General features: G+C 45.7%; 1 protein-coding gene across 1 annotated transcript; it reads right to left on the reverse strand.

Annotated features, from left to right (window-relative positions):
- Positions 1–1,149: 1,149 nt before the first annotated feature.
- LOC135401432 (uncharacterized) lies at positions 1,150–17,722 on the reverse strand. Its single transcript, XM_064633845.1, has 7 exons — positions 17,502–17,722; positions 16,504–16,601; positions 11,008–11,233; positions 8,908–9,063; positions 5,581–5,678; positions 2,714–2,960; positions 1,150–1,304 (listed from the first exon to the last, which is right to left on the reverse strand). Exons 1-7 carry the CDS (start codon positions 17,598–17,600, stop codon positions 1,272–1,274), a joined length of 957 nt encoding a protein of 318 aa, XP_064489915.1. The 5' UTR covers positions 17,601–17,722; the 3' UTR covers positions 1,150–1,271.
- Between the last annotated feature and the right edge of the window lie 6,864 nt (positions 17,723–24,586).

The raw sequence follows: 24,586 nt of genomic DNA on the forward strand, positions 1-24,586 counted from the left end.
GACCAAGCAGAAATGTGTGACTCTGAACATTACAAGACACTGATCCAGCCAAGCATTGCGTGAAAGAAAACACACAATAATTTTATTTTGTTTTGACAGATTTAATTCCTTTGTTGAAATTTCGTGGAAAAGCACACGGTGAGCACAAACGTTTTCTGGTTATTGTAGACTTCGATTTCCGTGACATCACATAATTTTCATGTTAAGAAATAAACCGTACTTTGACCTCACTTTTCCGTGAGCGACCATGGCTGATGACAACCGTGCACAAACCGTGTCAGGCTCTTGCATTTATTTGCAGACAAAAAGCCAGGGCGACAGCCTTGACCAGTTTCGGGTGCTGTGTTTGTAATCGGCGAGGGTAATCGCAAGGGCCTTTTACTCGGTAGTGAGTAACCGACTCCGGAGTCGGTCCTCCGACTCGGAGTCTGATGGTGATTCGCAAGAAAACCTGCTGCCGACTAGCACGTTGCACAGCTATCACGGCCTTTCTTGGAGCACGAAATCTGTTGTATAGCCTCTAATAGGTGATATGTCTCCTTCGGCGGAGTCTCTGCATATTTGGCGTGAACTTTTGTGCATTCTCGTTTCATGCGTGGTTCAGGGGTTCCTGATTTCGTATAATAGTTATGCGTTACGTGTTACGTTACACGTACCTAGTCGAGGGCGACATCACCTTCCTCCATTGTTGTTACACTGTATTGATTGATTGATTAATTGGAAAACGAACAAAAAAATGGTTACGCTATATTCTTCTCGTATGTCTTCAAGCACTCTTGCCATATGCATTCCATTGATCGCTTACCAAACTGACACAATGTCACAGGGTGATCTACTTTTACTGGAACTGTTCAACTGCATTGTAGCAACGGTAATACGACGGTGCTTATGGCCCATTTGTAGGGGTGCTGAGTGTACCTTGAGACCTGCTTTTCCAATGTTTGCATATGTTAGTCGTTCAGTAGCTGCATACGCTATCCTACAGAATGTTCGTCTTGCCGTATAGCCCACCTCCTAAACCGGCATGTATTTTGCTCTGCTAGTTCTTTCAATAAAAATTCCAAGCCCTTTCCATGCTCCTTTACGTTTCAAGTCACATGTTCTTCAGATGAATGATCTTCTGCAAGTAGAACTACCAAACACCCAGTATTTCATGCAACTCTGTTTATTCAGCCTCAATCTTTTGGGAGGCTACCACACCAAGACAAAGCTCGTAAATCACGAAGCGTTAACAACTGTTGCTTGCTTGCTGGTTGGTCACTCATGCTTCACTACCAGCGGCTGTAGTACCAGGCTCCAGCATCCTGAAATATTCAATATCATTAAATTAGAAATTTTCTTGTATTGTTTAAACTTTTAATCTACACTCCAGCACAAATATCAAGGCAGAAATCATTGCAAATTAAAGTGTATCCCTGAATGCAACACGAAAAGAAGAAAAACAAAAAACAAAACACAGAGGCAGTAACAATACAGTAGGCGACATGCAGAAAGACGAAGTGTCCTCCACCATACCTGTTTGATGCAACCAAATCAGACCTGATATGCAATATCTGACAGTACTGAATTAGCGCTTATTTTGTCGCTGCATGCTCAATTATGTGGGAAGGCAACTGTCAGGGTGTGACCCTGCCATTGCAAAAAAGAAAAAAGAAGGAAAAGGAAAAACATGATAATAATAATAAATGTATGTTCCTGATGAGTTTGGGGAATTCAGGAGCATGACCTTCGAAGGATGTTCATCTGACTCTAATGACACCTGTAACTTTCTGTAGCAACACATTCTTCCGGCAAATAGATTGTCAAATAGCACGAACGCTGGCAAGCCCACTGTTACGTTTCACGGTAAAACGAATGATAACATCACTTATACGGTGCTTTCTGTTGCGTGCAATTAACATGTGCCACGTTTGAAACTGCATCCTATGTCTTCGTCCCGCCACGTCAGGAGTATCCAGTCCTGGACCTATCTGACTTAGGTGATTTTGCCTGTGATGTGTGCATATGGCGAACAACTGAACACCATGCCATATACTAAACTCTTGAAGTGGGGCAGTTGGATATTGCATATGTTTAGATCAAGCTGAGCCACAAAAACGTGACAGCAAAGAAATGGGGAACCGCACGCTACGCATTGCTATTCACAACAGTAGCATAGCAGGGCGTAGCGTGCAGTTCCTTGTTTCTTTGTTGTCCCGTTTTTTAGCCTTGTTGACCTAACCATTGTTATGTCTTGCGACAGTCGGTAGCTTGGTCGAGGGGCCCAGCACCCAGGCAGGACTCAGACGAGGCAAAGGTGCGTTGACAAGAACGGAATATATTTACATCGTGACAAGTGAAAGTGAAAAGCTCTAAAGAGGGTCAAAAGGGCCGCTTAAGTAGTCTCCGTCCGTGAGAAGGAGGTCACCAGCCGCGGCGAGTTCCAGGAAGACGACCTTGATCTCCTTCCCCTTTTGTGTGAATGGGGAAGCTCGCTGACAGGAACATCGCTAACCAACGACGGGGGTGGGGGGTGACAAACATGGCGTGGCAGCTTGGTCTTAACACCATGAAATGTGTTCGATATCTGTGAGTGCCTTCAAGAAGCACCATTGATTTGCCACAATAAGGCGGAGGCGCAAGTTCTTTGAGGGCGCCACAAGATTGTGCAGCTCACTAGTCCGTGTCACTCCACCTCGTTTATCTCAAGTAGTCATGAAGTTACGTCACGTACCATGAGGACATCGATCATGTCGATGTTACAGAAGAAGTGGAAGGCGTATCCTGCCGTGTCTTCTTGTGGGCTAAAGAAGACTACTTTGTCCGAGAAGCTTGAAAAGACCCTCACGTAGGACACTGATGCCATCAGGGTAATAGTGACGTAAGTCTCGGGTTGGGCGTCGCCCAGGCTGTGTATTCTGCGCCTCTCCTGCCGACTTGTGGCTCTGTCTCCTCCCCGCTGTAGCAATGAGATTTCGACTCTGTTAAAATAATTGCAAGAAAGGTTAGACGGGCTCGTGAATTCCAGTTGCTAACTCTGGTCAGGCTGAAAACTTTATTCCCATGTCGTTCTCACGGCTGCTGTCCAGGCTCCCAGCATGTGTATGGTAAGGGTGTCACGATACAATATATCACGCAATTCCATCATATGTCAATTGTCTCGAAATACTACATTACAACTACATTGAAAAAGCTGTGCAATGCGTATGTACTACTGGAAGTAGTTAACTTTAACTCTCTTCCATCGGCAGAGCTATAGTGCTCTAGGCGGAGCGGGAGCACAGTCACCCTGGCGGCTCCTTGCAGAAATAAAGTGCAAGGGTGTCTCGTGCTCCCCTTGTTGTGCGCCGGAGAGAGCGCGAGTGAGCTTGGGGGGGGGGGGGGGGATATGTGTATTAAGAAAAAGAAAGGAAAGGTCAGCCAGACGATGGTCGGCTTGCTATTCCTTGCTTGGAGCGAGCTGGCGTTGTCAACGCAGCTCTTGTTTATGATTTTGACGATTGTGCCTGATGCGTGCTTATCTTCTGTGTGAAAAAGCTGGATGACTGGCAACTGATGATGACAACTGACAGCCGGATAGCCGAGCGAAGGAGCGCATTGGTAAGCGGCTGCTCCGCGAAAGAAATATAGCAAACCGATACCGGTTATTTACTCCAAATAGTCACTAAAGTGTCCGCTCGTTTTTTCTTCTTCCGGAATTTGTAAAACAGACTTTCCGAAAGTGCCCGAATAAAATTTTAAAATTACGATTTTCACTTATGAACGCATGCAAATGAGGCACTCACTGGTCAGCTCTTAGCCGTTGTTTCAAGGATGTTTACCAGACAGGAAGTCATTCGATACCGTCAGCCTTTTTCTGGATTATTCAACTGGGAGATTTTGGTGATTTCCTATTTATCACCAAAATCTCACCACTCGCAGTGGGCTGTTATCTGCGTAAACTTCGTACACCGTTGCCCTATCCGTACAGCAGACCCTTTACCTCCTAGACAGGTCAGGGGTGTTGGGTACCACTAGTCCTGTTACCAAGCGCGTGACGTCATTGGCATGGATCACCGAGTGCGTCGGCGCACTAGTAGTCACCTGCCACGTCCCTGTCCCGTAGCGAGACCATGAGTTCCTGACCTGAGTCATCAGCATTTACTAAACCAGTCATAGCATACTTTGCCCCGATGAAAAGCACCAACTCTTCTACTGTGTTCCCGTTCCCACTGAACTGTTCCGGGTGACTATGTTTACATGCTGGTGTTGCGTGAAAACTGCGTCAGCATGCGCACAAATATTTGTGTGGTAAAGCCGCTGGACTCCCGAGAACGTGGCATGTGACACCTAGCGAAATCGTTCTTTTTCTTCATTGTTTCAATACTCGTCCAACCAGTTTCGCTAGCAGTCCGTTCGTAATTATTGCCAGCGTCTTTGCATCCTGCTTTATCCCGAGCCGAATAAATTTGCAATAAAATTGAGCTATCCACATTCATTTTATACGCCCAAACACTAGTGCGCTACCGATGACCAGGTGGGGTGCACAAACTGATTTTCAGACCCGTGACAAAGGGTTAACGACATCGAGTCTCCGCAGTATTCATACGCAATATGGCACGAATCAGGCGCAATCACAGGGGTGACACAAACCCGCCATTGCTGTAACTACCCTCAAGCGGGTGCTTCTGGCACAACTGCCATCATGTCCTGGTCGCACGTCATAGAAAACGTCATTTTGAGGTCATGTGACTTTGTTTACATGTCGTTTTGCCGCTTACCGACATATTTCCGTCGTCATATAACGCCAGGAGAAGAACGTATTTTGCCAGCGTAAACTATGCGGTGCTTCTTTCGCAACGTGGTAGCCCATTTCTCCTTAGTTTGAGTACATCGCATCGGCTCAGTGACTCAACGCGCGGTCGTCATCACATCTTCGGAAGTCTTCAACAGTACGAGGCCTTACGTGCGAAAGTGCACGTTCTACTGTGAGATTATCGGATAAAAATAATTACCGTGATCGAAATACATCCAAAACGTCGCGCAGAAACAACAACCGCATTGTTTACAAACGGTTTGGCCACCGATCACGGGCGCCGCCATCTTTAAGGTCACGTGAGCCTTGACGTTTGCTGTGACGTGCGACCAGGACCTGTTCAGGATGCATTGCGTTCGCCCAGCACGCTTTCGTCTACGGAGCAATACATTGGATGCCACCCTTGCGGGCACAATAGCCAAAAACAGAAACAAGCGCTCCGTTTATGACGCCAGCTCACTTGAGGCACTCTCCGGTGCACCACAACGGACTCCGCTTTAACTGGAATGGGAATGCCGAAACGCCCTCCCCATTTATTTCTGCTATGGGTGGCACTCATCCCAGTCGTGACTCCAACGCTATGGGAAAGGTCTAAATCGGACAGAGGACATTCTTCAATTAATCGTATTCGGGCTTACAGTTCAATTATTCCTCTTCTCTCTGAACAGCAGGAAGATATTCTATGGCTCGCAGCGAACACTTACCTAAAGCTCTCAGTTACAGTTCGATAGCAGTCGCATGACCTTGATCTCAGCGTAAATACCAAATAGAAATGTTTCATCCGTACGATCAAGAAAAGTACATACCGTGGACCACACTTCTCCAAGTTTGTAGCCTTCGCGGTGACTGTGACGACAGATCCCGGATGAAGGTTCATAAAGCCATACTTAACTGGCAAAACCATCTGGAGAAAGAAATGATTTGACATTGACGTTCTAGTGGATGAGGCAATTACTGCTGGTGCCTTTTTTTTTTCAAGTGCCATCATTCAAGTGAAGTATGACATTGTATCGTGAGAACCGAAAAGGTACGCGACGTGCAGCTAATGGACATGTAAAAACTTCGGCATGTGCGTGTGTGCGCAACAGACTACTCAAGGCGTGATAGTTATGGCCATTTGTATAGGTGCATGCTGAGTTGACGAAGCTGCCTAAATGATTTTCACACCGAGACAAAAAAAAAAAAAAAATCTGCTAATAATACTCCGAGAGTTTGAGAAAAAAAGTTGTTACCGCGGGGGCATCTTGGTTCCCTGCACGTGGCATCCTTCAGTTTAGAATACGTCCAAGTAGTATGTTTACAGGTTTTTGTTCAGGCTATTGGTGGTGTGTGTGGCTGGTTCGCCAATGGGTTCCAGCCCATTGCGGAGTCGAAGGGAATGAATAGGCCGACAGCGCCGCAGAAGCAGCTCTCTCGTCTCGTAGATGGACGCCTATTGCGCTGCTGAGAGGAGATCGTCGGTGCCTCGTGACTCCTCTGACTACCCGCCATTGGACCGCTGACATTCTCCCCCCCCCCCCCCCCCTTCCAGCCATGCTGAGCAGTGTTGATCCGGCGCTCGCTTTCCGCATACCTCGACATATTTCTCGTCAAGATGCCGCATTCGTTCATCTAATGCGCCTCGATGTGGCTTTGTTACAGCAGAGTGACGTTACCGCTTGAGGCAAGTTGACTCTCCCCACTGCAGTCAGTGCTGTAGGAGATCCTCCATTGTCCACACTACCAACCTTCCCGAACCGTACTCTTGCCCCCTCGCCCTCTCACAAAATTGCTTGGTCCCTTGCCACATCCAGCCCACCAACTCTCTGCCCTCAAAGCGCTCTTCACATTTCTGGTGGGTGAGGCAATTACTGCTGGTGCTTTTTCTTCAAGTGCCATCATTCAAATGAAGTACGACATTCAATCCATAGGGCTTCGATCCTTATTGTGAAGGGGCTCATTATTTCATATCCCCGCATCACCACCAGCAATGGGGTAGAGTATCCCCCCCATGGCGATGAAACTCCCCAGTCATCGTCGTGTAATAAAGTTGTTTTGTGTGTGCGTGTTGTCTCTCTGCTTGCTTTTTGATGTTTCCAGTTCTCTAATGTCAGTTTACCAAGTACCCCGACTTCATACTCTCGTGAGCGCCACACCTTGGCCATCATGTATTACAGCAGGTCAGAAAGCTGCACCATTCATCTCCAGAACGTTTGCGTCGGACATAAAACCATTCCCATTAGAATTCTTTGACGTGTTACATGAAACAGGCTGTTTCCAATAAGCGTTTTACGTTCTGACTCGTCGAAACAGACCGTTTGGTAGTTCCCCTCCTTTTTTCTTTTTTGAAGAATGAAAAAAAAAAGCGTTTATTGTTGTCAGACGGTTGTGTTGTTGATGTTGTATAAAGTTGTGTATAATGTGGTAATAATGAGCGTGTTAATGTGTGTGTTTTTCCATGACGACGAAGCTTGAGCTTGAGCGCAACAACTATGTAACGTAATAACACAACTCGCGCTCGCCACCTGCTTGCATACGCATACGCTTTTTTATACGTGTTTAAATTCCTAAGATTTTTTTTCTAAGTTCTCGCTCTAGATTTCTCTTCGAACGTTCACACTGATTGCGATTTCGATCCGTAGGCGAAGATTCCCCTGGCCTTCTTTATTAGTGTTATTGTTATACCGTAGCCACACAGCAAACTTAATGCGCTAAACGGAATGGCCAGTAACGTCACCTCTTAGTCTTAACTAACCATAATCTCGAATAGCATGGTTCTCTCCCCTAATTTGTTGAAAAGAGGACCCTTACGCCTTCTCTGTTACAATTATGTCCGGCATAATTGTCACAAAAAACGACACGTACGACTCCTGTTTTCCACAAATCAAGGGAGAGAAGGATGATACTGAGAGTTACTGAATAGCTCCTCCGCTCAGAGTATAGCATTCCTTTTATCCGGAACTATGCCGACAGCCGTCTGGCAACATTAAGAGCGCCGCTCTCCCATTGGACAAAATCTGCAGCTCGGCGGCGTTTTGTTGACACGCCAGTGGAACCGCACACTCATAAAAAATGAGCTTCACCGCATAGCACGATCCTCGCCAACTATCACCCCTATAGTGACATCATTCTCGACCCTGAATTGTTGAAAGTCGCTCATGATCTCAGTCGTCTCGCGACGTAAACCTCCTGAATGGACCATTTCCGACAACGCGTATGCGCATGCCCAGTCCTTGAGTCCGCCATCTTTGAGTGGGAAACATCGCTATGGACCCACCTGCAGGAGACTGTCGTGTTCATTGTGGGGAGAGAATCGGTTTCAAGGTTACGCGGACGCTTGAGGTCTGGTAACGAGTACAATGCGCTTTCACTCTTTCCGCATTCTTCTTCCAATCTTCTCTTGCTACTTTCCCACGCAACGTGCCAGTCCGAATAGCGCGTCACCAATATTGGGGGGAAAGACACGACGTTCGACATTCCGTCGCCAGGGGCGACGCGAATATGGAAATGGTCCATTGTTGAAAACAGGAGGCGTACGCCTTTTTTGTACCAATTATGTACCGTATAAGCGGTACAAAAGAAAAAAAAAAAAAGGAAGCGTACGCCTCTCGTTTTCAGCAAAGGGGAGATGCCGATGTCACGCTGCGGCATACCTATTACACATTGTGAATAGACTTCTCCCTGTTTGTAAACAAACGGCGTCATAGTGTTCCACGGCACCACCAAGGGGAGAACGAGGTCGCGCCCGAAAGCCAGGATCTCGAGGGGATTACGATAGTCTCTGAAAAGGACGCGACCTTCGGTCCTACTTTTCTTTCAATAGGAGGCAGCGAACATTTAACCATTCGTGGAACCCAGCTCTCCCCTTCCGATTTGTTTCGGTTTCCTACCAACGTCAGGGCCTGGTCCATTGTTGTCGAGGAAGATGCACAAGCGTGGTCGAATAAAGAAGAAACGACGAACATCTACACGGGATACGTCGTTAACATAGCAGACGAACTTAGCGGAGCCAACATGGCGTCCTCACACGGCGCCCCCTGGAGTAGAACATGCAGATGTACATGAGTTGCAGTACTCTGGAGCTATTCAGTGACTCTAATTACTATTACGAATACCGCGCAAACGTGCAGAAAAGTAACCACAAAGAATCTCACCTCGCGTGCGTAAATCATGGTGGTCTCTTGCTGATATGTCTGCGTCATATGGTATTCCATCAAGAGCATATCTCCTTGGCAGTATGGATCAGTCCAGAGGCGGTCGTACTCTTTCTCTCCGCTGGCGCTTTTGTCAATATAGTCGTTGACTCTGCTCTGCAATAGAGTTTTCTCTCCGTCGCTTTCGTTCATGCAACTACAGTTCAAACAGTTCATGCAGTTTTTCAAGAAGCATGAGCACTTTAGATGACGAAGAAGAAAAGAAAATAACAACAAAAACGCACGTAGAGGGAAGTTCTGGCCAGAGCCAGGGTGTCTCAGTTAAACCCGCGGGCTAAATGATTCGCGAACGGGTGCACTAATCGAATAACTTTGTTTTTACAAGTATCTGTCCGATACCACCTACAGGCTGCGCACCGTGTGAATGCGCGGGAGGCAGTGATTATTTAAATAAAAATTCGAATGAGTTTCGTGAAAAACATAACTTCTAAGGCAGGGCGCCGTCGGCATTAAAACGGGTACTCCCCCTTTTGGGCACCTTTTAGAGAAAATATGCCACCGAAGCGGGTCATTGGTTGCAGTAATTAATTGGTTGTGGTGTACATATCTTTGTCGCGGCTGGTCGCGGTGAAGCGCAAAAGGACGCTCTTCCACTCCCTTATCCACCGATGAATTAAGTGTTGAATTAAGTGATGAATTAATGTAAGTGTTACGTTGAGCGCGACAAAGCGTGTGTCCACTACCCAGCGGACTGCATCACAACGGCGGACACCTGTTGGCTGGTAAGTGGATTCCACTTGGATTCAGACTTTTCCGGCGGTGCAACAATGCCTTTGAGGACAAAGCAGGTTCCGCCCGCGAAGCGGCAAAACATCAAAAGATGGTCAAGCTCTCTTTATGTTGGCTGTGCTTCTGTTGTCCCGACAGCGCTACCAAGGTACAGAAGGCTTTCTTGACGCCTCCTCTCACCCCTTCGCCGCGGAGACTTATAAAGCAAGGACGTGGTCTTCTCCAGCCAATATAGACGACTTCAGAGAGTCCCAGTGCTCTTTGAGCACGCACTGCATCCTGGACGCTTGCTGAGCGGGGGAACCAAGAATAATCCTTTACATTTCGCTTTCACTGACCTTGATGAGTCGTGGACAATGGAACGGCAGGCCAGAAATCGGAACAGGTTGGAGGCCACCCGTTTCTTTCGTATTAGTAAACTCCCACAGTTCAAAGCGCGCTAAGCACTCTGGGATTTTCTCGTCTATTGCAGCAGGTGATTTCACGTACATGCGCTCCATGGCCACCAGTGGCTTCCTATGTGGCTTCTGGAGGCTCCTCTGTATATACCTTTAGTAACCGAAAGCACGGATGTGATTGGCAGTGCTTTAATGACTACTTTACGTCCTTTGAGAGACGAATCCGTGCACCGGCTTTGCTGTCTGGGTGTTTCGTAAGACCGGGAAAGGGGGGGGGGGGTCTTTAAGACAAAGGTCGGCTAGCTCCTCGTGAAGTCCGCCCAGGACGCACGAATCTCCCCTTCGTGGCCGACTACGGCAAGCACTTTGATCACCGCCATAACCACAACCAACGCTTAAGAGATCTACAACGGCAAGCCACCTCCAACATCACCACAATCAAAACCATTGTTTAAGAGGCAAAGCTTTGTTTGTCTACCGGAGTCGCTTGTCCAGGGCGGACTGAACACATTACTGGAATCTAGTGTTCCTCGCCTCAGACTCGAGGAAGTGTTGCAGGTCTCTAAAATACGCCATCTCTCATGTACCTTTCGTATATGGCTCGAACATTGTATGTCACCCTTATTAAAGCCGAACAAATGATTTGCTAACTTGCTGCAGAGCTCACTCAATCGCGAAAGGGAATTATGAGTAGAGAAGCATGGTTCACGTGGCAGAGTCTGTCAAACGCAAAAAAAACAAACAAAAAAAAACAGAAAAAATAAAAGAAGAAGAAACATAAGAAGAAGAAAAGAAGAAGAAAAAAGAAAACAGAGGGGAAAAAATCAGAGATTCAGAGAAAACATTCAGAGATGCGATGATATGTAACCCAAATGTTTTGATATGAATGCGCTAATTTCGAAAGTATACGCACATGAATTTCCCACTTCCAGGCTTGGGACCAGGTATGGTCCCACTGTAGGACGATATACGTTCCTTGCCGTACCTCGCCAACCCCTTCAACCAGATCAGAGGGTGCAGGCCAGGGTTTGTTAGTGTAGATTCGGATGTTGTCCCTCTCGTCGGGGGGCAAGTTTTGAACGATTTCCGCTTCGGCCCAGCGGTGATAGGAATCGGGTTCGTACATGTATAGATGAAGCCTACAAGAAATATAAATTCATAAATCTGGAAAAAGCGATAAAAACAGGACGAACACAAGCCACGCACAACATCACGGGCGCTCGATGTTGTGCGTGTCTTGTGCTCGTCCTGTTTTGAGCGCTTTTGTACGTTACGAAAGTCTGTCACCAACAAGCCCGAAAGGATGTCTTAGTGAACCAGAAATATTGATTCGGGGAAACTTCTCCTTTCATTCTCTAAACAGTAGAATGCACAATAGTACAGGCTAGTGTAGCAATTGTGAAGCGTAATAATCAGGGATGGAAACCATTGTCTTTTTCCGTTCTGTTCGAGTGCAGGTTCAGCTCTGCAGCGGTGCAAAGTATCGGTTTGAAGTGGTTTAAATCGGCTCGAACTGATTCAGGAAAGTGAATCTCGAGCACATTGCAATGGGTTCAAACCTTACGATTCTCAAACAACACAAATGTACTTTTGTTGTTGTTGCCGGCACAGCAGCGGTTCACAGCGCAACTGCGTGTTATAAGTCTACATTTCAAGTGCAACGTTACTGCACCATACTGTACTTCCTTTGTTCACTCCTCGTATAGAGCCTGTCGCGTTACTCTCAAACCACCAGTCTCCGTGAGCTCCTTAGCCTCGTTCTCAGTGACGACAGCAGGGGCGGACTGCCAGAATCGCTCTTCCCATTGGAATGAATGCTGGTGGCCGACGTATTTAATTAGTATGACTGACGATAACGTAACACTGCATATAACTAGCCATCCGACAAACATCTGAGTAGCGTATCAACGTTCGAAAGATCAAGGAAAAAGAAGATTGCTTGCTTCTGCGTGCGATATGCACAGTTGTTCACGTGAAGAGTGCCTTGCCAATGCGGTATCTTTTCAACACCGGTTCCCGAGCGGGAGAAAATGAACGGCCACGAAGTGAACACAAACGGGCACGCAAATGAACGAAAACATACACGGAAAAACGAAGGAAGTTGGCAGACGACGTGCATAGTTCCTGTGACTACCACGGGGTGGCAGCACTAATGGCGGCACCCATTTCTTGAATCGCGTTCTTGCGTGTACACCGTGTCACATCCCGCTCAGGGTCTGGGACTTATTTTCATAGCAACAAAATGAAAACTTGAGGTTGCTTGACGACAAAAATCGCGTAACAACGAAGCCTACAAGAACCGAAAGGGCGACCTCAAAGCCAACATAAGATAATGAACGCAGTAGCTGTGAGGAGCCGATACCGCGCGCCCTTGGGTTGCAGTTTTGTTTTGTTCAGTTTCGGTTTCGAACTCGTTTGACAACGGGGCTGAATGCTCAATCCGGTGTGCATATCGTAGTTCCGATCCCTCACAGCACACATTACGTCTGAACCGTTTCGCGATCCGGTACCCGCCTAAATTTATTTCGGTTCAGCGAAAAATACAGATTTTTAGCTGTTTTCGGTTCGTGTTCAGTTTCGGATGCGATCCCTGGTAATAATAGCTATCGCCACCACCGGGACAAACAATTCAGCTGCCGGAGTAGATCGCGTAGACCGGCATGTATAGGTACGAGATACTAGCGACGGACAAGCGATGCGATAAATTTCGTAGCAGTGTCGCTGCACGCTATGAACTATTCAATTAAGTAACGTCTCAGCTACAAATCGATCCGGTTTCACCAACTCCGATTAAAATTTGAACCGAGATCAATGGTCTGCTTACTTGAATTTAACCCGAAACTCCACAAAAAGTTCATTACGTTATCCACAACTAACGTTTGTAAAAATAATTGTGTAAAATGTGAAAATGATTTAGTTTTGAAAATTGACAATACTAGAAATGACTGAGAAATTAATTGTTTGCAAGTGCTCAAACGTCGCCATGCCAGTACTGGACAGCTGTCTCGATCTTATTGGGCCTTCGTCAGTGGTACGCAGGCAGGCGACGCTTGAGCGCTTACAAACATATGCTATACGTGCAGCCAAAGAGATTTGGCTATTTTTTTGGTCTCTTACTTGAGAAAATAATTCAGTGTTAACTTCAAGTTTTAGCAACCATTGATCTCGGTTCAATGTTAACCGGCGTTGGGGAAATCAGCGACAGAATGGAGGTCCCTCAAACCACGTGATCTTCAGGAGCCATTCGCAGCGCTTCTCATATCCCAGCGTGGGGCCGTGTGCATGCGCAAACCTACCTCCTTTCCTCTGGTTTGTCGTCTGCTCTCGCTCCGCCACCTTCGCGCGTTTTCCTTGCGCGATTGCTAGTAACGTCGTAATGTGTTGCTCATAAGTTGAGGAACGAGTAGCGATGAAACTTTATGAATCGCAAATTTATTTGCGGAACAGCGGCGAACTGGGAGAAGAGAATTGTTTCTCGCAAAGTTTCCCCTCACCCAAACTTCCGGAATCGCGTGGAATCGTTATGGGCGCTTTTGAAGTTGAGAAGTGGCGCTAGGGATGCTGGGCCTTCGAACTTCCGGTCCGAAATTGCGCTCAATTGGAGCAACACAAAACTTTATAAGATCCGGCTCAAACGATAATCAAGATGAGTTCTCATGGGAATGCCTTCCTCCCAAGGAAGTATGGCACCTTCACAAGTACTTCGCACGTGCTTTTCTTATGACAAATATGAGATTTCGTGACACATGATGTTTCGATTTCGTTGGGCGTGCGCTTTCAAGGGGCACTAAAATGCAAAAACAAGTTCACTCCACATTACGTTATACGTTACGTTAATTTGGTTGTTATCATAATTTGAAACTTTGATTCCTTTACGAGGCTGCAATCTAAATTATACCGGGCTCTTTCTTGCTCCGGTGCCAAGTAGTGAACGACGCTTCTGCTGTGCATCGCTGTGTGTTTAGTCCACGACCTGCTAGATTATAACGACTATGTCATAATCGGCAACCCCTATGAGGAGCCCGTCCGCACGATCCGCTAGGAGCGCTACACATCTGCCCACGAGATCTACATCATGATTGGACAACGGAAATTTGAATTTTGAATGCGCAGAAGCGGACGTACGACTACTGTAGCCACTGTAGCAGAAGACAGCAATAGCTCCTATGAAAACGCGTAGAATGACGATGATAATCAACTTTAGCATGAACCATCTTCCGTGGGATATTCACCCGCTTGTACAAAAATACTAAGGTAAGCTGAAGTACACAGTATTGTAGAAGTTGAGGAAGCAATAACTGGGCCGATGAGTAGCGCCACCGCTAGCTTCCAAATGCGGCGCTGGGAAGGGGTGCCTATGACATGGTCGTTATAATCTAGTAGGTCGTTCTTTTGGTCCATGCTGCGCGTGCACGCGCGTGCCACGTCCAGGTGAGCAGTCCAGGTGATAAACATAGTGCTCGTTGCGAAGCTCATTTGCGTCGCTGTCCGAAGGAAGTGGAGATAAATATTATCAGTAGAACACTGGCGATAACTGTTGTGGGCTACAAGTCAGAGAATCGGTATTGAAAAAAAATCCACACACCCACAATAGGTATGCGCGCCCTCCTCCTGCTGTCTCGCTGAATGCCGCCAGTCCTTGCTTCTCGAGAATCTATTCGTTGCCACCAAAGAAGGCTCTCCATATTTTTCTTTCTTTTCCAATCCAATCCAATCCAATCCAATCCAATCCAAGGCTCTGCTTTCATTGCGTTTCCCATTTAAATGATAGCGTTGTGTGAACTAATTTTGTTTGAAATGCACTAATTAGAACACATGCTTTCACGTGAGAGCAAGTTCCTTTTGCATTCTAGTGCCCCCTTTAAAATCGCTATCTTTTGCTGTGGGAAATGTTATGTTACGACGCGGTCAATTTGACGCTTCTGGTAACAAAGATAACGAGCAACATTTTAGATGTGGCACAAGAAAATGTACAGGCGGCGTTTTACGCAGCAATTTTCGGCACTCTGAGGATAGTACGCATGTAATCGTTTCCTCTTAGTTTGGGACGAAGCTGTGACCTTAGTGATATCCTATTCACACTATGAGTTGATAATGTTATCACAGCCACACACAATTCAACATGATACAACAAGTTGACACAATTCAAACAGTACAGAGAACAGAAACAACACAATTCAACAAGTGCACACGGCATTTGGTGATAAGTGCCTACACCCCTTAGTTCAATTTTCGTTTACGCTGACAACCTTTTTACAAAGGCGCAGGACCCAAGGGTATGGGATACGTTTTATGCAATTTTTTTCGCAGAATTAGTGCATTTAAGCCCTGAACATCTTCGTATGTTTACGTTGAAAACATTACTCTATACGACTCCAGCAGAACTTCGGACCGGAAGAGCAAATCCACGTGACATTGCAACTTCCCTTACGTCATCTTGACCGGAAGTCCAAACCACCCATTCCCGCGACTGCAGTTGGCGATAGCAGCGCCGCCGCTGCTTTCGCCACTTGCTCTGACAGTTGTCCCATGGCGCCACCCCCTCCGTTCGCTGCACTGCCCCCTCTAGTTCATTGTACCAATGACAAGTCGTTCCACATTGCTGCCCTTCTTGCCCTACACTCTTAAAAATGAACTTCACCACATAGCACGCTCCTAGCCAACCATCACCCCAAATGACAACGTTCTCGCCCTAGATTTGTTCAAAACGGGAGGAGGAGCCTATTTTGTGCCGTGCATAATGTGCACAAAATAGGCTCCTCCTCCCATTTTCAACAAATCAGGGGCGAGAACGTTGTTATTCGGGATGATGGTTGGCTAGGAGCGTGCTATGTGGTCAAGTTCATTTTTAAGAGTGTATGGTTGCCCTTTAATAATCGTGATCGTTGGGTCTATTTACGTTGCAAATATCAACGTCGATTAATGCAACTTCGAATTAATGCAATATCGAAATCCAACTTCTTGGTACTTTCGGGTTTGATTGTCGAGGCGTCACTAATCATCCAGAAAGTACAATATCATGACATTCTACACTCTTAAAAATGAAGTTGACAACATAGCACGCTCCTAGCCAACCATCAAACCGAATGACAACGTTCTCGCCCCTGATTTGTTGAAAACGGGAGGCGGAGCCTATTCTGCGCCGGGCATAATGAGCACAAAATGGGCTCCGCCTCCCGTTTTCAGCAAATCAGGGGCGAGAACTTTGTCATTCGGGATGATGGTTCGCTAGGAGCGTGCTATGTGGTGAGGTTCATTTTTAAGAGTGTATGTAAGCGGGTATTTTAAGGCAGCATGGAACGAAGGTGACAAAAAAGAAAAAAAAATGCAGGTTGTCAGAACACAAGGACCCGAGTTTGCTGTACTCGTGAACCCCTGGCTACGTGAAGAACGCATACAATCACTGTACCTTGGTCTGGGACCGTGGCAATAGAAGAGAAATGTCAGTCTCAAGCCCTCTCTCAAACGGGTTGGTAAATAGAAGTTGGGATCAAAGCGCAGTGATCTCTGAAAAAAAAAAGAAAGAAAAGTGTTTTCGTTTTCGTTACGCTTTTCTTTCTTGACTCTTCATTAGCGCGTAGCCAAGTAGCGTTCAGTAGTCAAGCGGGCCCCCATTCACAGTACAGTATTTCCAACAGAGTACTAATAAGGATGAATGCCCCATATCCGGAAACAATATGTGAGGTGCATCTAACCAGGAGAGACATGAGTTATGCAATGGCAAATAAATAGATAAAAATCATTGTGAAATCCTGTAGACAAATTGCAATACGTAATGCTCGTGCGGCATCGCTCCTGTACTGCTAAGTATTATTGCAAGCAAATATGTCGCATTGCAATTCTATTATATGTATAGATGCAGACAGTCAGTGATGATACTAATGTCTTGTATCAGCAATCTTGTGTTCAACAATACAAGAACCGGTGTTATGCCAATGAAGACGCGGAATATGAACCCCGATGCACGGTTTTTGTTAGGTATCGGGTTGCTAACCCCACCTACAGTTCTAGATGCGTCTGTTACGCGGATAACTTATAGTATATTCCGCTCAGATTTTTCCACACTCCTAAAAATGAACTTCACCGCATAGCACGCTCCTAGTCAACCATCATCTCGAGTGATATCGTTATCTGCCCAGATTTGTTGGAAACGGGAGGCGTACGCCTTTTTTGTGACACTTATGCTGTTCATAATTGTCGCAAAAAAAAAGAAAAAAAAGAAAGGAGCGAGCTATGCGGTGAAGTTCATTTTTAAGACTGCAAGATATATGGTTCCTTCACAAATCATTTATAAATTATTGCTTCATAGAAAGTGGTGCTCATAGTAGACCAGCAAGAAGTACAACGAGGCTCGAATATTTGCACGTAAAGCGCCTCGAGTGCCCCAACGAGCAAAAATACACGCACCTGCAATACGCAGTGATAGCCCACTTGGCTTCGAGTCAGTGCCATCATCTGTTGTTGTACCAATGGCATGGGTTTTGTGGGCAAATCGTTTGTCTCCATGTTCTCAGTCGAACTGCGCTTTTTCGGTGTCCAAGAAAATTTCCTCGACTACTTGATCTCCCCGCGAGGTCTCGACTGGCGCTAGATTCGGTTGCGCAGGTTTATTTTCAAACAATAACAACTCAACTATCGACTATGATGAGTAGGGAGTTCCTTCGCCAGGTTTTATTTTCAGCTACTCGTACGACAAAGCCGTTTGTGCGATGAACCTCATAACTCGATGCTCTGGACGCCTACTCATATATGTGGCGGCGTTTCGATAAACAAAGACCTTTGAACGATACAGCGTATAAGATTTATCTTTATAACGCGTTTCCCAGAAATAGCTGGCCAAAACCGGAGATGTGTGTCTCTGAATAGGTTACTCCAGCAGTATATTGTGGTACAATTAAATAAACAAGGCCCTCCTATTACATAAGTTTAATAAATCGTAAGTCCTCCCTGTTCTACACTATGCTTCTATGGTACGGGATTCTCAGCGCGAATACTTAAAAAACAATAGATAAATTAATGATGATGAATCCGCACGAATACTTAAACAAATTATTAGAGGCAGTACAAAGTCAGGCAGCGAGGTGCAGAGGTGCGAGGTACGTCACTGGCATGCTATGTATGAGGGTTCATTATGAATTATGATACACCGCTTGTGACCGGCAGGATTAACTTCTAATAACGTCAGCTACGGTTCCTTTCAGCATGTACCTTACCCTCTGTTATGTATGTGCGCGTGCGTGTGTCGCATCTCCTTTGTCCGCATGCCACTATATGCTGATCACAAAAGGGGTATGTACTAACAGCCAATTCCGCTGGTCGTCTTCTTACACAGAAGTGCATTACGCAGGTATGGGTTCAGTGTAGGCAGTTCAGTTCAGGAGTTCAATTCGGAGGGAGTTCAGTTCCCCGTCGTTGAGCGAGAAAAAGGAGTATAAAATTTTGTTTGTGAAGGCTTCACGTACTAGGCTAGAAGCTATAAGATTTTCTTTGTTTCTCTTTGTAGCTGCTTTTTTTTTTCTTTGGTCTGCAACCTCTGTGCGATGTTCAGTTTTAGTTTACCACTTTCTCGAACGTTGCTGTGAGCTACGACGGCGGGCGAGCCACAACTTGAGGACAGCATTCGGGTTACTTTGGTATATACATGTTCAAGTAACAAGCTCAATAGGTGTCTAACTAACAGTTACGTACTGACGTTACAGCTCCTCAAAAATGCATGCATCATACTTTCATGTGTTCAAGAAGAACTAAAGAGGAACAGAGCTGATAAATTTCCATATTTCATTCAATGGATCCTTTTCGACGGAACGTTTCAGCGAAAGTGGGAATATCGCCACCAGTACCACTCAGACTCATGACACTAGCTAAAGCTCGTATAGCCTTACGGAATTGCAACACTCAGTAGACCGGTCTCAATCATTTTTGTTGAATGAACACTGCGCACGATCTCGTGCACACGCTCATTGTAACGGTCAATAAGTTTTCCCGTCCATCCGATTTCTAGGTGACTGATTTGCGGCAACGACTGTGCACCTGTCAGCATCAATCAAGCAGAAACTGTTGTGGAGGCTCCACTTTCTTCACCTGGTTGGGCTTCTAAATCGCAGTAAGTCATCGCGTAAGCTCTTGGCGATTGTGTTTGCGTTTGCAGGCTCAACTGTAAGCACAATTCGCCCGTCTGGAACTATCTGCACAAAATATGAATGCCTAAGGGAGCAGAATACATGAGAGCTTTCATGAGCTTTACGTGCGCAAGGGAATAGCGATTGCACATTGATTACCAACATAAAAGTGTATAACAGCAGTATAAATTGGGGCAGAAAATCACGCACTTTCTTGGCTCGTGCCAGTTTTCATCCTTTCCACCCATATGTATTCCACCTTCTGCCTTTTTGAACTGAAAGGAGCGTAAAATTGAACTGCTTCGGAAAAGTTCAACAGATTCAACCGCAAACGTGATTTTAGCGAGAGCGCGTGCGTGCATTGTTTCCTGTACACGCAAAACGCGTGCATTGTTTCTCGCGGGGTTTCCCTAAGAGGTCAAGAGATCGCGATTCTATTCAACTGTACGTGCCAAGTAATGTTATCCGATGTCGCACAAATTGGCACACGGTTGTCATTGATTACACTGGTTTAGCACGTGGAAGCCGGTTTTTACTGCTTTCACTAGCGCGATATGAAATGTTTCTCTTTCATTCAATGCCGGTGAGAACAGCTCCCGTGGCATAGTGGTTAGCATGATGGCTTTCCACGCCGAGAGGTGACGCTGGTTCGAATCTCCGCTCCGTCTGTGCTGTCTGGGGTTTTCCCTGGGTCTCCCAGCAGACTTTCAAGTCGAATGTCTACACACTTCCCCTGAAGTCGGCCCAGGAACGCTAATACCCCTGTCGACCACTCCTTCCTGCCATCTGTCCACGTCCGTGAACGCCGCCCATAGCCGTAGTTGCTTCGCGGCGTTGAATTTCGGAGAGAGCGTAAGTCAGGGCTAGCGAAGGTGTTCCTAAACCACAGACATTATTATTCACCCTAAGAGAAAATAAATAAATAAAAGAGAACTGTAAACAAGAGGGTTTAAAGCAGGCTCTCCTTTTTCCCTTTTGAAAGGGCGTAAGTGCTTTACGCAATAGTGTGGGGTGTGCGCTTTCACACCCCTCGCTTGCAATAGAATGCGTAGAGCAAATTTACATGTTCTCTTTACGTGCCACTGTGTACATGTGAACGAAATGAAAAGAAACGAGACGCATTCGTACATCATTTGATTGTACTATACGAAAACGCTAGAAGCGTGAAATCTTGAACGCATGTGCATGAGGTGATGTGATAAAGAAAAAAAGCATGACAACGAATGGTCACCTTTGATTTCACTGCTTTTTGTTCACTATCGCGAATTATTAGGTCTCCAGTGGTTTAGCACGGACAAATACAGTGTACGTAATATACACGATATCGAACGCTTCAGTAACAGCGTACAGAGATTTACACAAGTCAGTGGCCAGAAACACAGTCAGTGGCTCAATCTCAGCGACACCACACGCACAACACAACAACAATGTACAAAAGTTGGGCGGCATTGCACCGGGATTAAGCATACTACTTCTATATTAGAATAATACTGAAATCAGAGGAAGGGCTGCCCCCTCCTTCTCCTGTCGGATTGCTTATACGCGCTCTTTTTCTAATTGTGTAGTCATTCTATTTTCTGGCGAGGCAGTTTTGTTTCCGTTTTCTTCTTAGCGCATATAAACTGTTTAATGCAGTAATGTCATTGAAGGAAATTCCATAGAACGAGAGCGAAACTTTTTCATTACGCTTTCAACGTTAGACTTCACATGTGCTGTAGGAATGTGTTCAGCTATGTGCATACTCAGTCACCCCCAACATTCGATAGCATTATTTTATCTCCGCACGTGCAGACAGAGATAACACAGCTGTTGTATAGGAAAACCTCGAAAGACAATGGCCTGTGGGGACATACTTAGACGTTGCGATAATTATTCGCTGTTATCTGTCGGATTTAACACTGTGTTTGACTACTTTGTTCTCTGACAGAGCGGTACCAACATAAGTACGCTGTATTTACGGAGAAAGGGAAGGCCGCATATTGCAGACAAATAGCTTTATCCCCCTTAATCACCAACTTCCGTCACCTCTTTGCCCCACGTGTCATGTAGAAGCTGACGTGCTCGTTGCCTGCCAGCTGTACAAAGGTCACCGGTCCAGTCTCCGGCGCTGTCTCGCCCATTTCAGCTACCGAGAGCTTTCCCTCGCGGTGCTACTTGGCCCTACTAAGCACGCTGAAGTCACGTCTGTGCAGACACGATTCCTTCGGGAAGCTAAACTCCTGGGCACTCTCTGATACCTCCAACGTGACCGCCTGCACAGCGACTAGTGAAGGAGCTGTCTTTTCCTGTGTTTCTTCATAATTTTCTGTCTCTCTGCTGCTTCCACTTCCTTTTTGTTTGCTTGTACTCGCGTTTGGGAATAACTTTAACTTTGATTGTATCACGTGCGGCGCATGGCTGCTGGTGTTGCATTGCGTTTTCCACACATGGTTATATGCACGTGATGGCAATTAATGTTCTGAGGCTGGAACACATGGACAAATACCTACAAAGCCTCAAGTGCCTAAGAATTTAACGATGAAAGAAGAAGGTTATATGTACAACCATATGTATGACTTGCGAAGAGGGAGTAGAGAAAAAAAACAATGAAAAGGATAACCACTATGTTCCTACCTCATCTGTTGTTTGGCCTCGTCGAAGCTCTCCGTGTAAAAATACACATTTTGGAAAGCTGTAATGATAGGCAAGCTTACCTCGCTCAAGCTTACTAATGATAGGCCCTCGTAGCAAGCCTACATCACGGTTAACATTTCCCCCTTTTTTTCTGTCAGCATTAAAGATATCCCCATACTCCCTTAATCACAGTAAAGGTTCATCAGGATGCCATTCGGGAATGCTCTGAACGCCCTCGCTCTTCCGAGTTATGTATGAGGTGCGTGCTTAGAGTTTGTAGTAACGTTAGTTTCACGTGCACAAAGCGCAAGAACGAATGGTGTCTTATAAAAAATAATCAGATTTTGGAGCACTTTTACACTGAAGTTTTAGATGCAAGTACTGTCTTCTTTGATAATTCATTTAATCAACATGTTTTTCGCTAGATATGTCCAATCGAATGATGAAACTCGTTTTCGCAATCGCTTGTAAAACAAGCGATTGCGACTGGTAACAAACTGGTACACAGCGACAGCAAAGGCTGTTGGGTGAATCCTGAAAGTCTACTCATTACTATGGAAACTCAAAGTGGATTGGAACTCCATAGAACCCTAGATTTGAAAGATGGAAGGTGACGAAAAGTCAGCGTGTATACAGGTGGCGGTATTCGAACCTACATTTCTCTGACTGCTCAGATTATCGCTGAGGCTTTGGCGAGATATAAATTTTGCGTTTTTCTTAACTGTTCGGTCGTCCGGTGCGATTTACGTTGTGGCACTATATTGTTGGATTGTGATTCGTCGTGGTGATCTGTTGATGCCCTCCATTGAACTTTTAAAGTCGTGACATTCCGCCGCGTTCTTCGCCGCTCCTATATATAATGCCGCATTTGTTCACAAACACCATGTTAGGTTTCATGAAACATTGTAAGGGAGGTACTTGATGAAGGATCTGTACAAAAATAACATTCCACTTTTGTAATGTATTATCATATACCACACTGTGCATTTAGAGAGATTCACCTGACTAACACCTGCAAAAACCCTAAATGAACCTCGTGGTTAAGCAAAACAATATTGGTGGCCGGTAAACGCGTAATATTGAAATGTGCTGTTGCTTAATCATGGTTGTGCGTTAATTTTAGCTATCGTATTAAGGTTATTTTGCATTATTTTTTTAAAATTTTTCTATAGGGTGTCCTCCTATAGACACACTTCCTCTGTCGTGGTCCGTCTTGAAAACAGTCGCTTGGGTGACCGATTACGCCCGCCATGAAAACGCGCGCAACAGTACAACTACTCCGTACAACTAAACTAAAGGAACAGCTTGTGCAGCCACCTCCCGGAATCAATACAAACTTCTCCCGCGCAGCCTTTCACAACCTCCTAGTTTGTCATTTTATTGAGAGGCGTCGCGCCTCTCAACTTCTCTCCCATTATTCGAATGGGGTACCGTATTCGAAAGTGGTATTAAATCAAGGTAACATCTGAGTGAACAAAAAGCTACACAGCGTGAGACATCAACCGCCTCCTCTTTAATTGAAAATCTTGGGGTGACGTTCAATAAATAAAAATAGAGTGAGGTCTGCCTGCTCAGCCAAGGCGGTAAGTTTCACTCTTTAAAAAAAAGTGAGAAGTCAAGACACTTAGGCAGTAAAGAAGACAGTCCTACGGACGAAACGAAGGCCAGCAACGCATCCAGTGCTCCGCTGCAGTGAGGCTCGGGATGAAGCGGGAGTTCCGTCTTGCGCTTCTTGCGCGTGAGTGATTTCGGCGTCTATGCAGTCGCGGCCCTTAAAGAAAGGCACCGTCTGCGGTGAAGTGCGACTCGGTGAGCTTACTTTTACAGCACATCCAAGAGGAGTTGTTGTGGAAGATATCAGCGCGTGGTCATTGATGACGATCAAGGAGGAAGCTGTTCTTCCCGTTAGCTATACGCGACTTTCTCGGCCGGGATACAACCGGTTTTGAAACCGGGACGCAAGCGGCTGATTTTGTCTCCTTCTAATGATAAATACAATACAAACTAAATGCGTATGACAGTTACCGTCACGTGACGCATTAAAATATTGAAGTTTAAACTGTAATAATTTTGCTGCTCGCAGCCTTCGTGTGTTGCCGTGCAGTGTTCACGACAACATGCCATTTATATACTTCCTTGAATACTCAATTCATTTTTCAGGACACGATCAATTGAGCAAACACACACACTCGTGTAAAAATTATCGTTTCTCCCTTTAGCTCGCAGCGGCCGACGAAATTTCAGCGTGCGGACGAAGGCTTTCGAGATTGATCTTTTCTTTTTTTTTTTCTTTTTTTGAAGAGGTTTCTGTTGATGGCTGTGTCGTGTCCTGACGAATCGATAACGTTTAACAACGGCGGCGAGGAGGATGAGATTAAAGAGCGTTAACTGTTGGAGAACACGAATAGCATAGAACACGCTTCAGTCTCTCACAATGTTCCTCTAGCTTCTCACTTGTTGTGCAGAGTCCCCCGTACATCGCTTATTTTTGTGATTAGATCGCATACGATGCACGAGACGACAGTCTGGGCGTCACTGACCCTTCGCACGAAAAAAAAAAAAAAAAAAGATCGTGCTAAACATTCCCGACTTTATTTTAAGATTATGAATGGGGAGTTCCATTGCCAGGGGCCAAAAACGCTTGTACTGTCAAACATTACACTTTCCACTACTTTTCATTGTTCCTAACAATGTTCATTACAGCTTACTTAATGTGGCCTCCTCGGTGTCGTCGTGTCCAGCCTCTGTTCCACGATTAGT

This window comes from Ornithodoros turicata, chromosome 7, assembly GCF_037126465.1.
Source record: "Ornithodoros turicata isolate Travis chromosome 7, ASM3712646v1, whole genome shotgun sequence".
In the NCBI taxonomy this organism is placed as follows: domain Eukaryota; kingdom Metazoa; phylum Arthropoda; class Arachnida; order Ixodida; family Argasidae; genus Ornithodoros; species Ornithodoros turicata.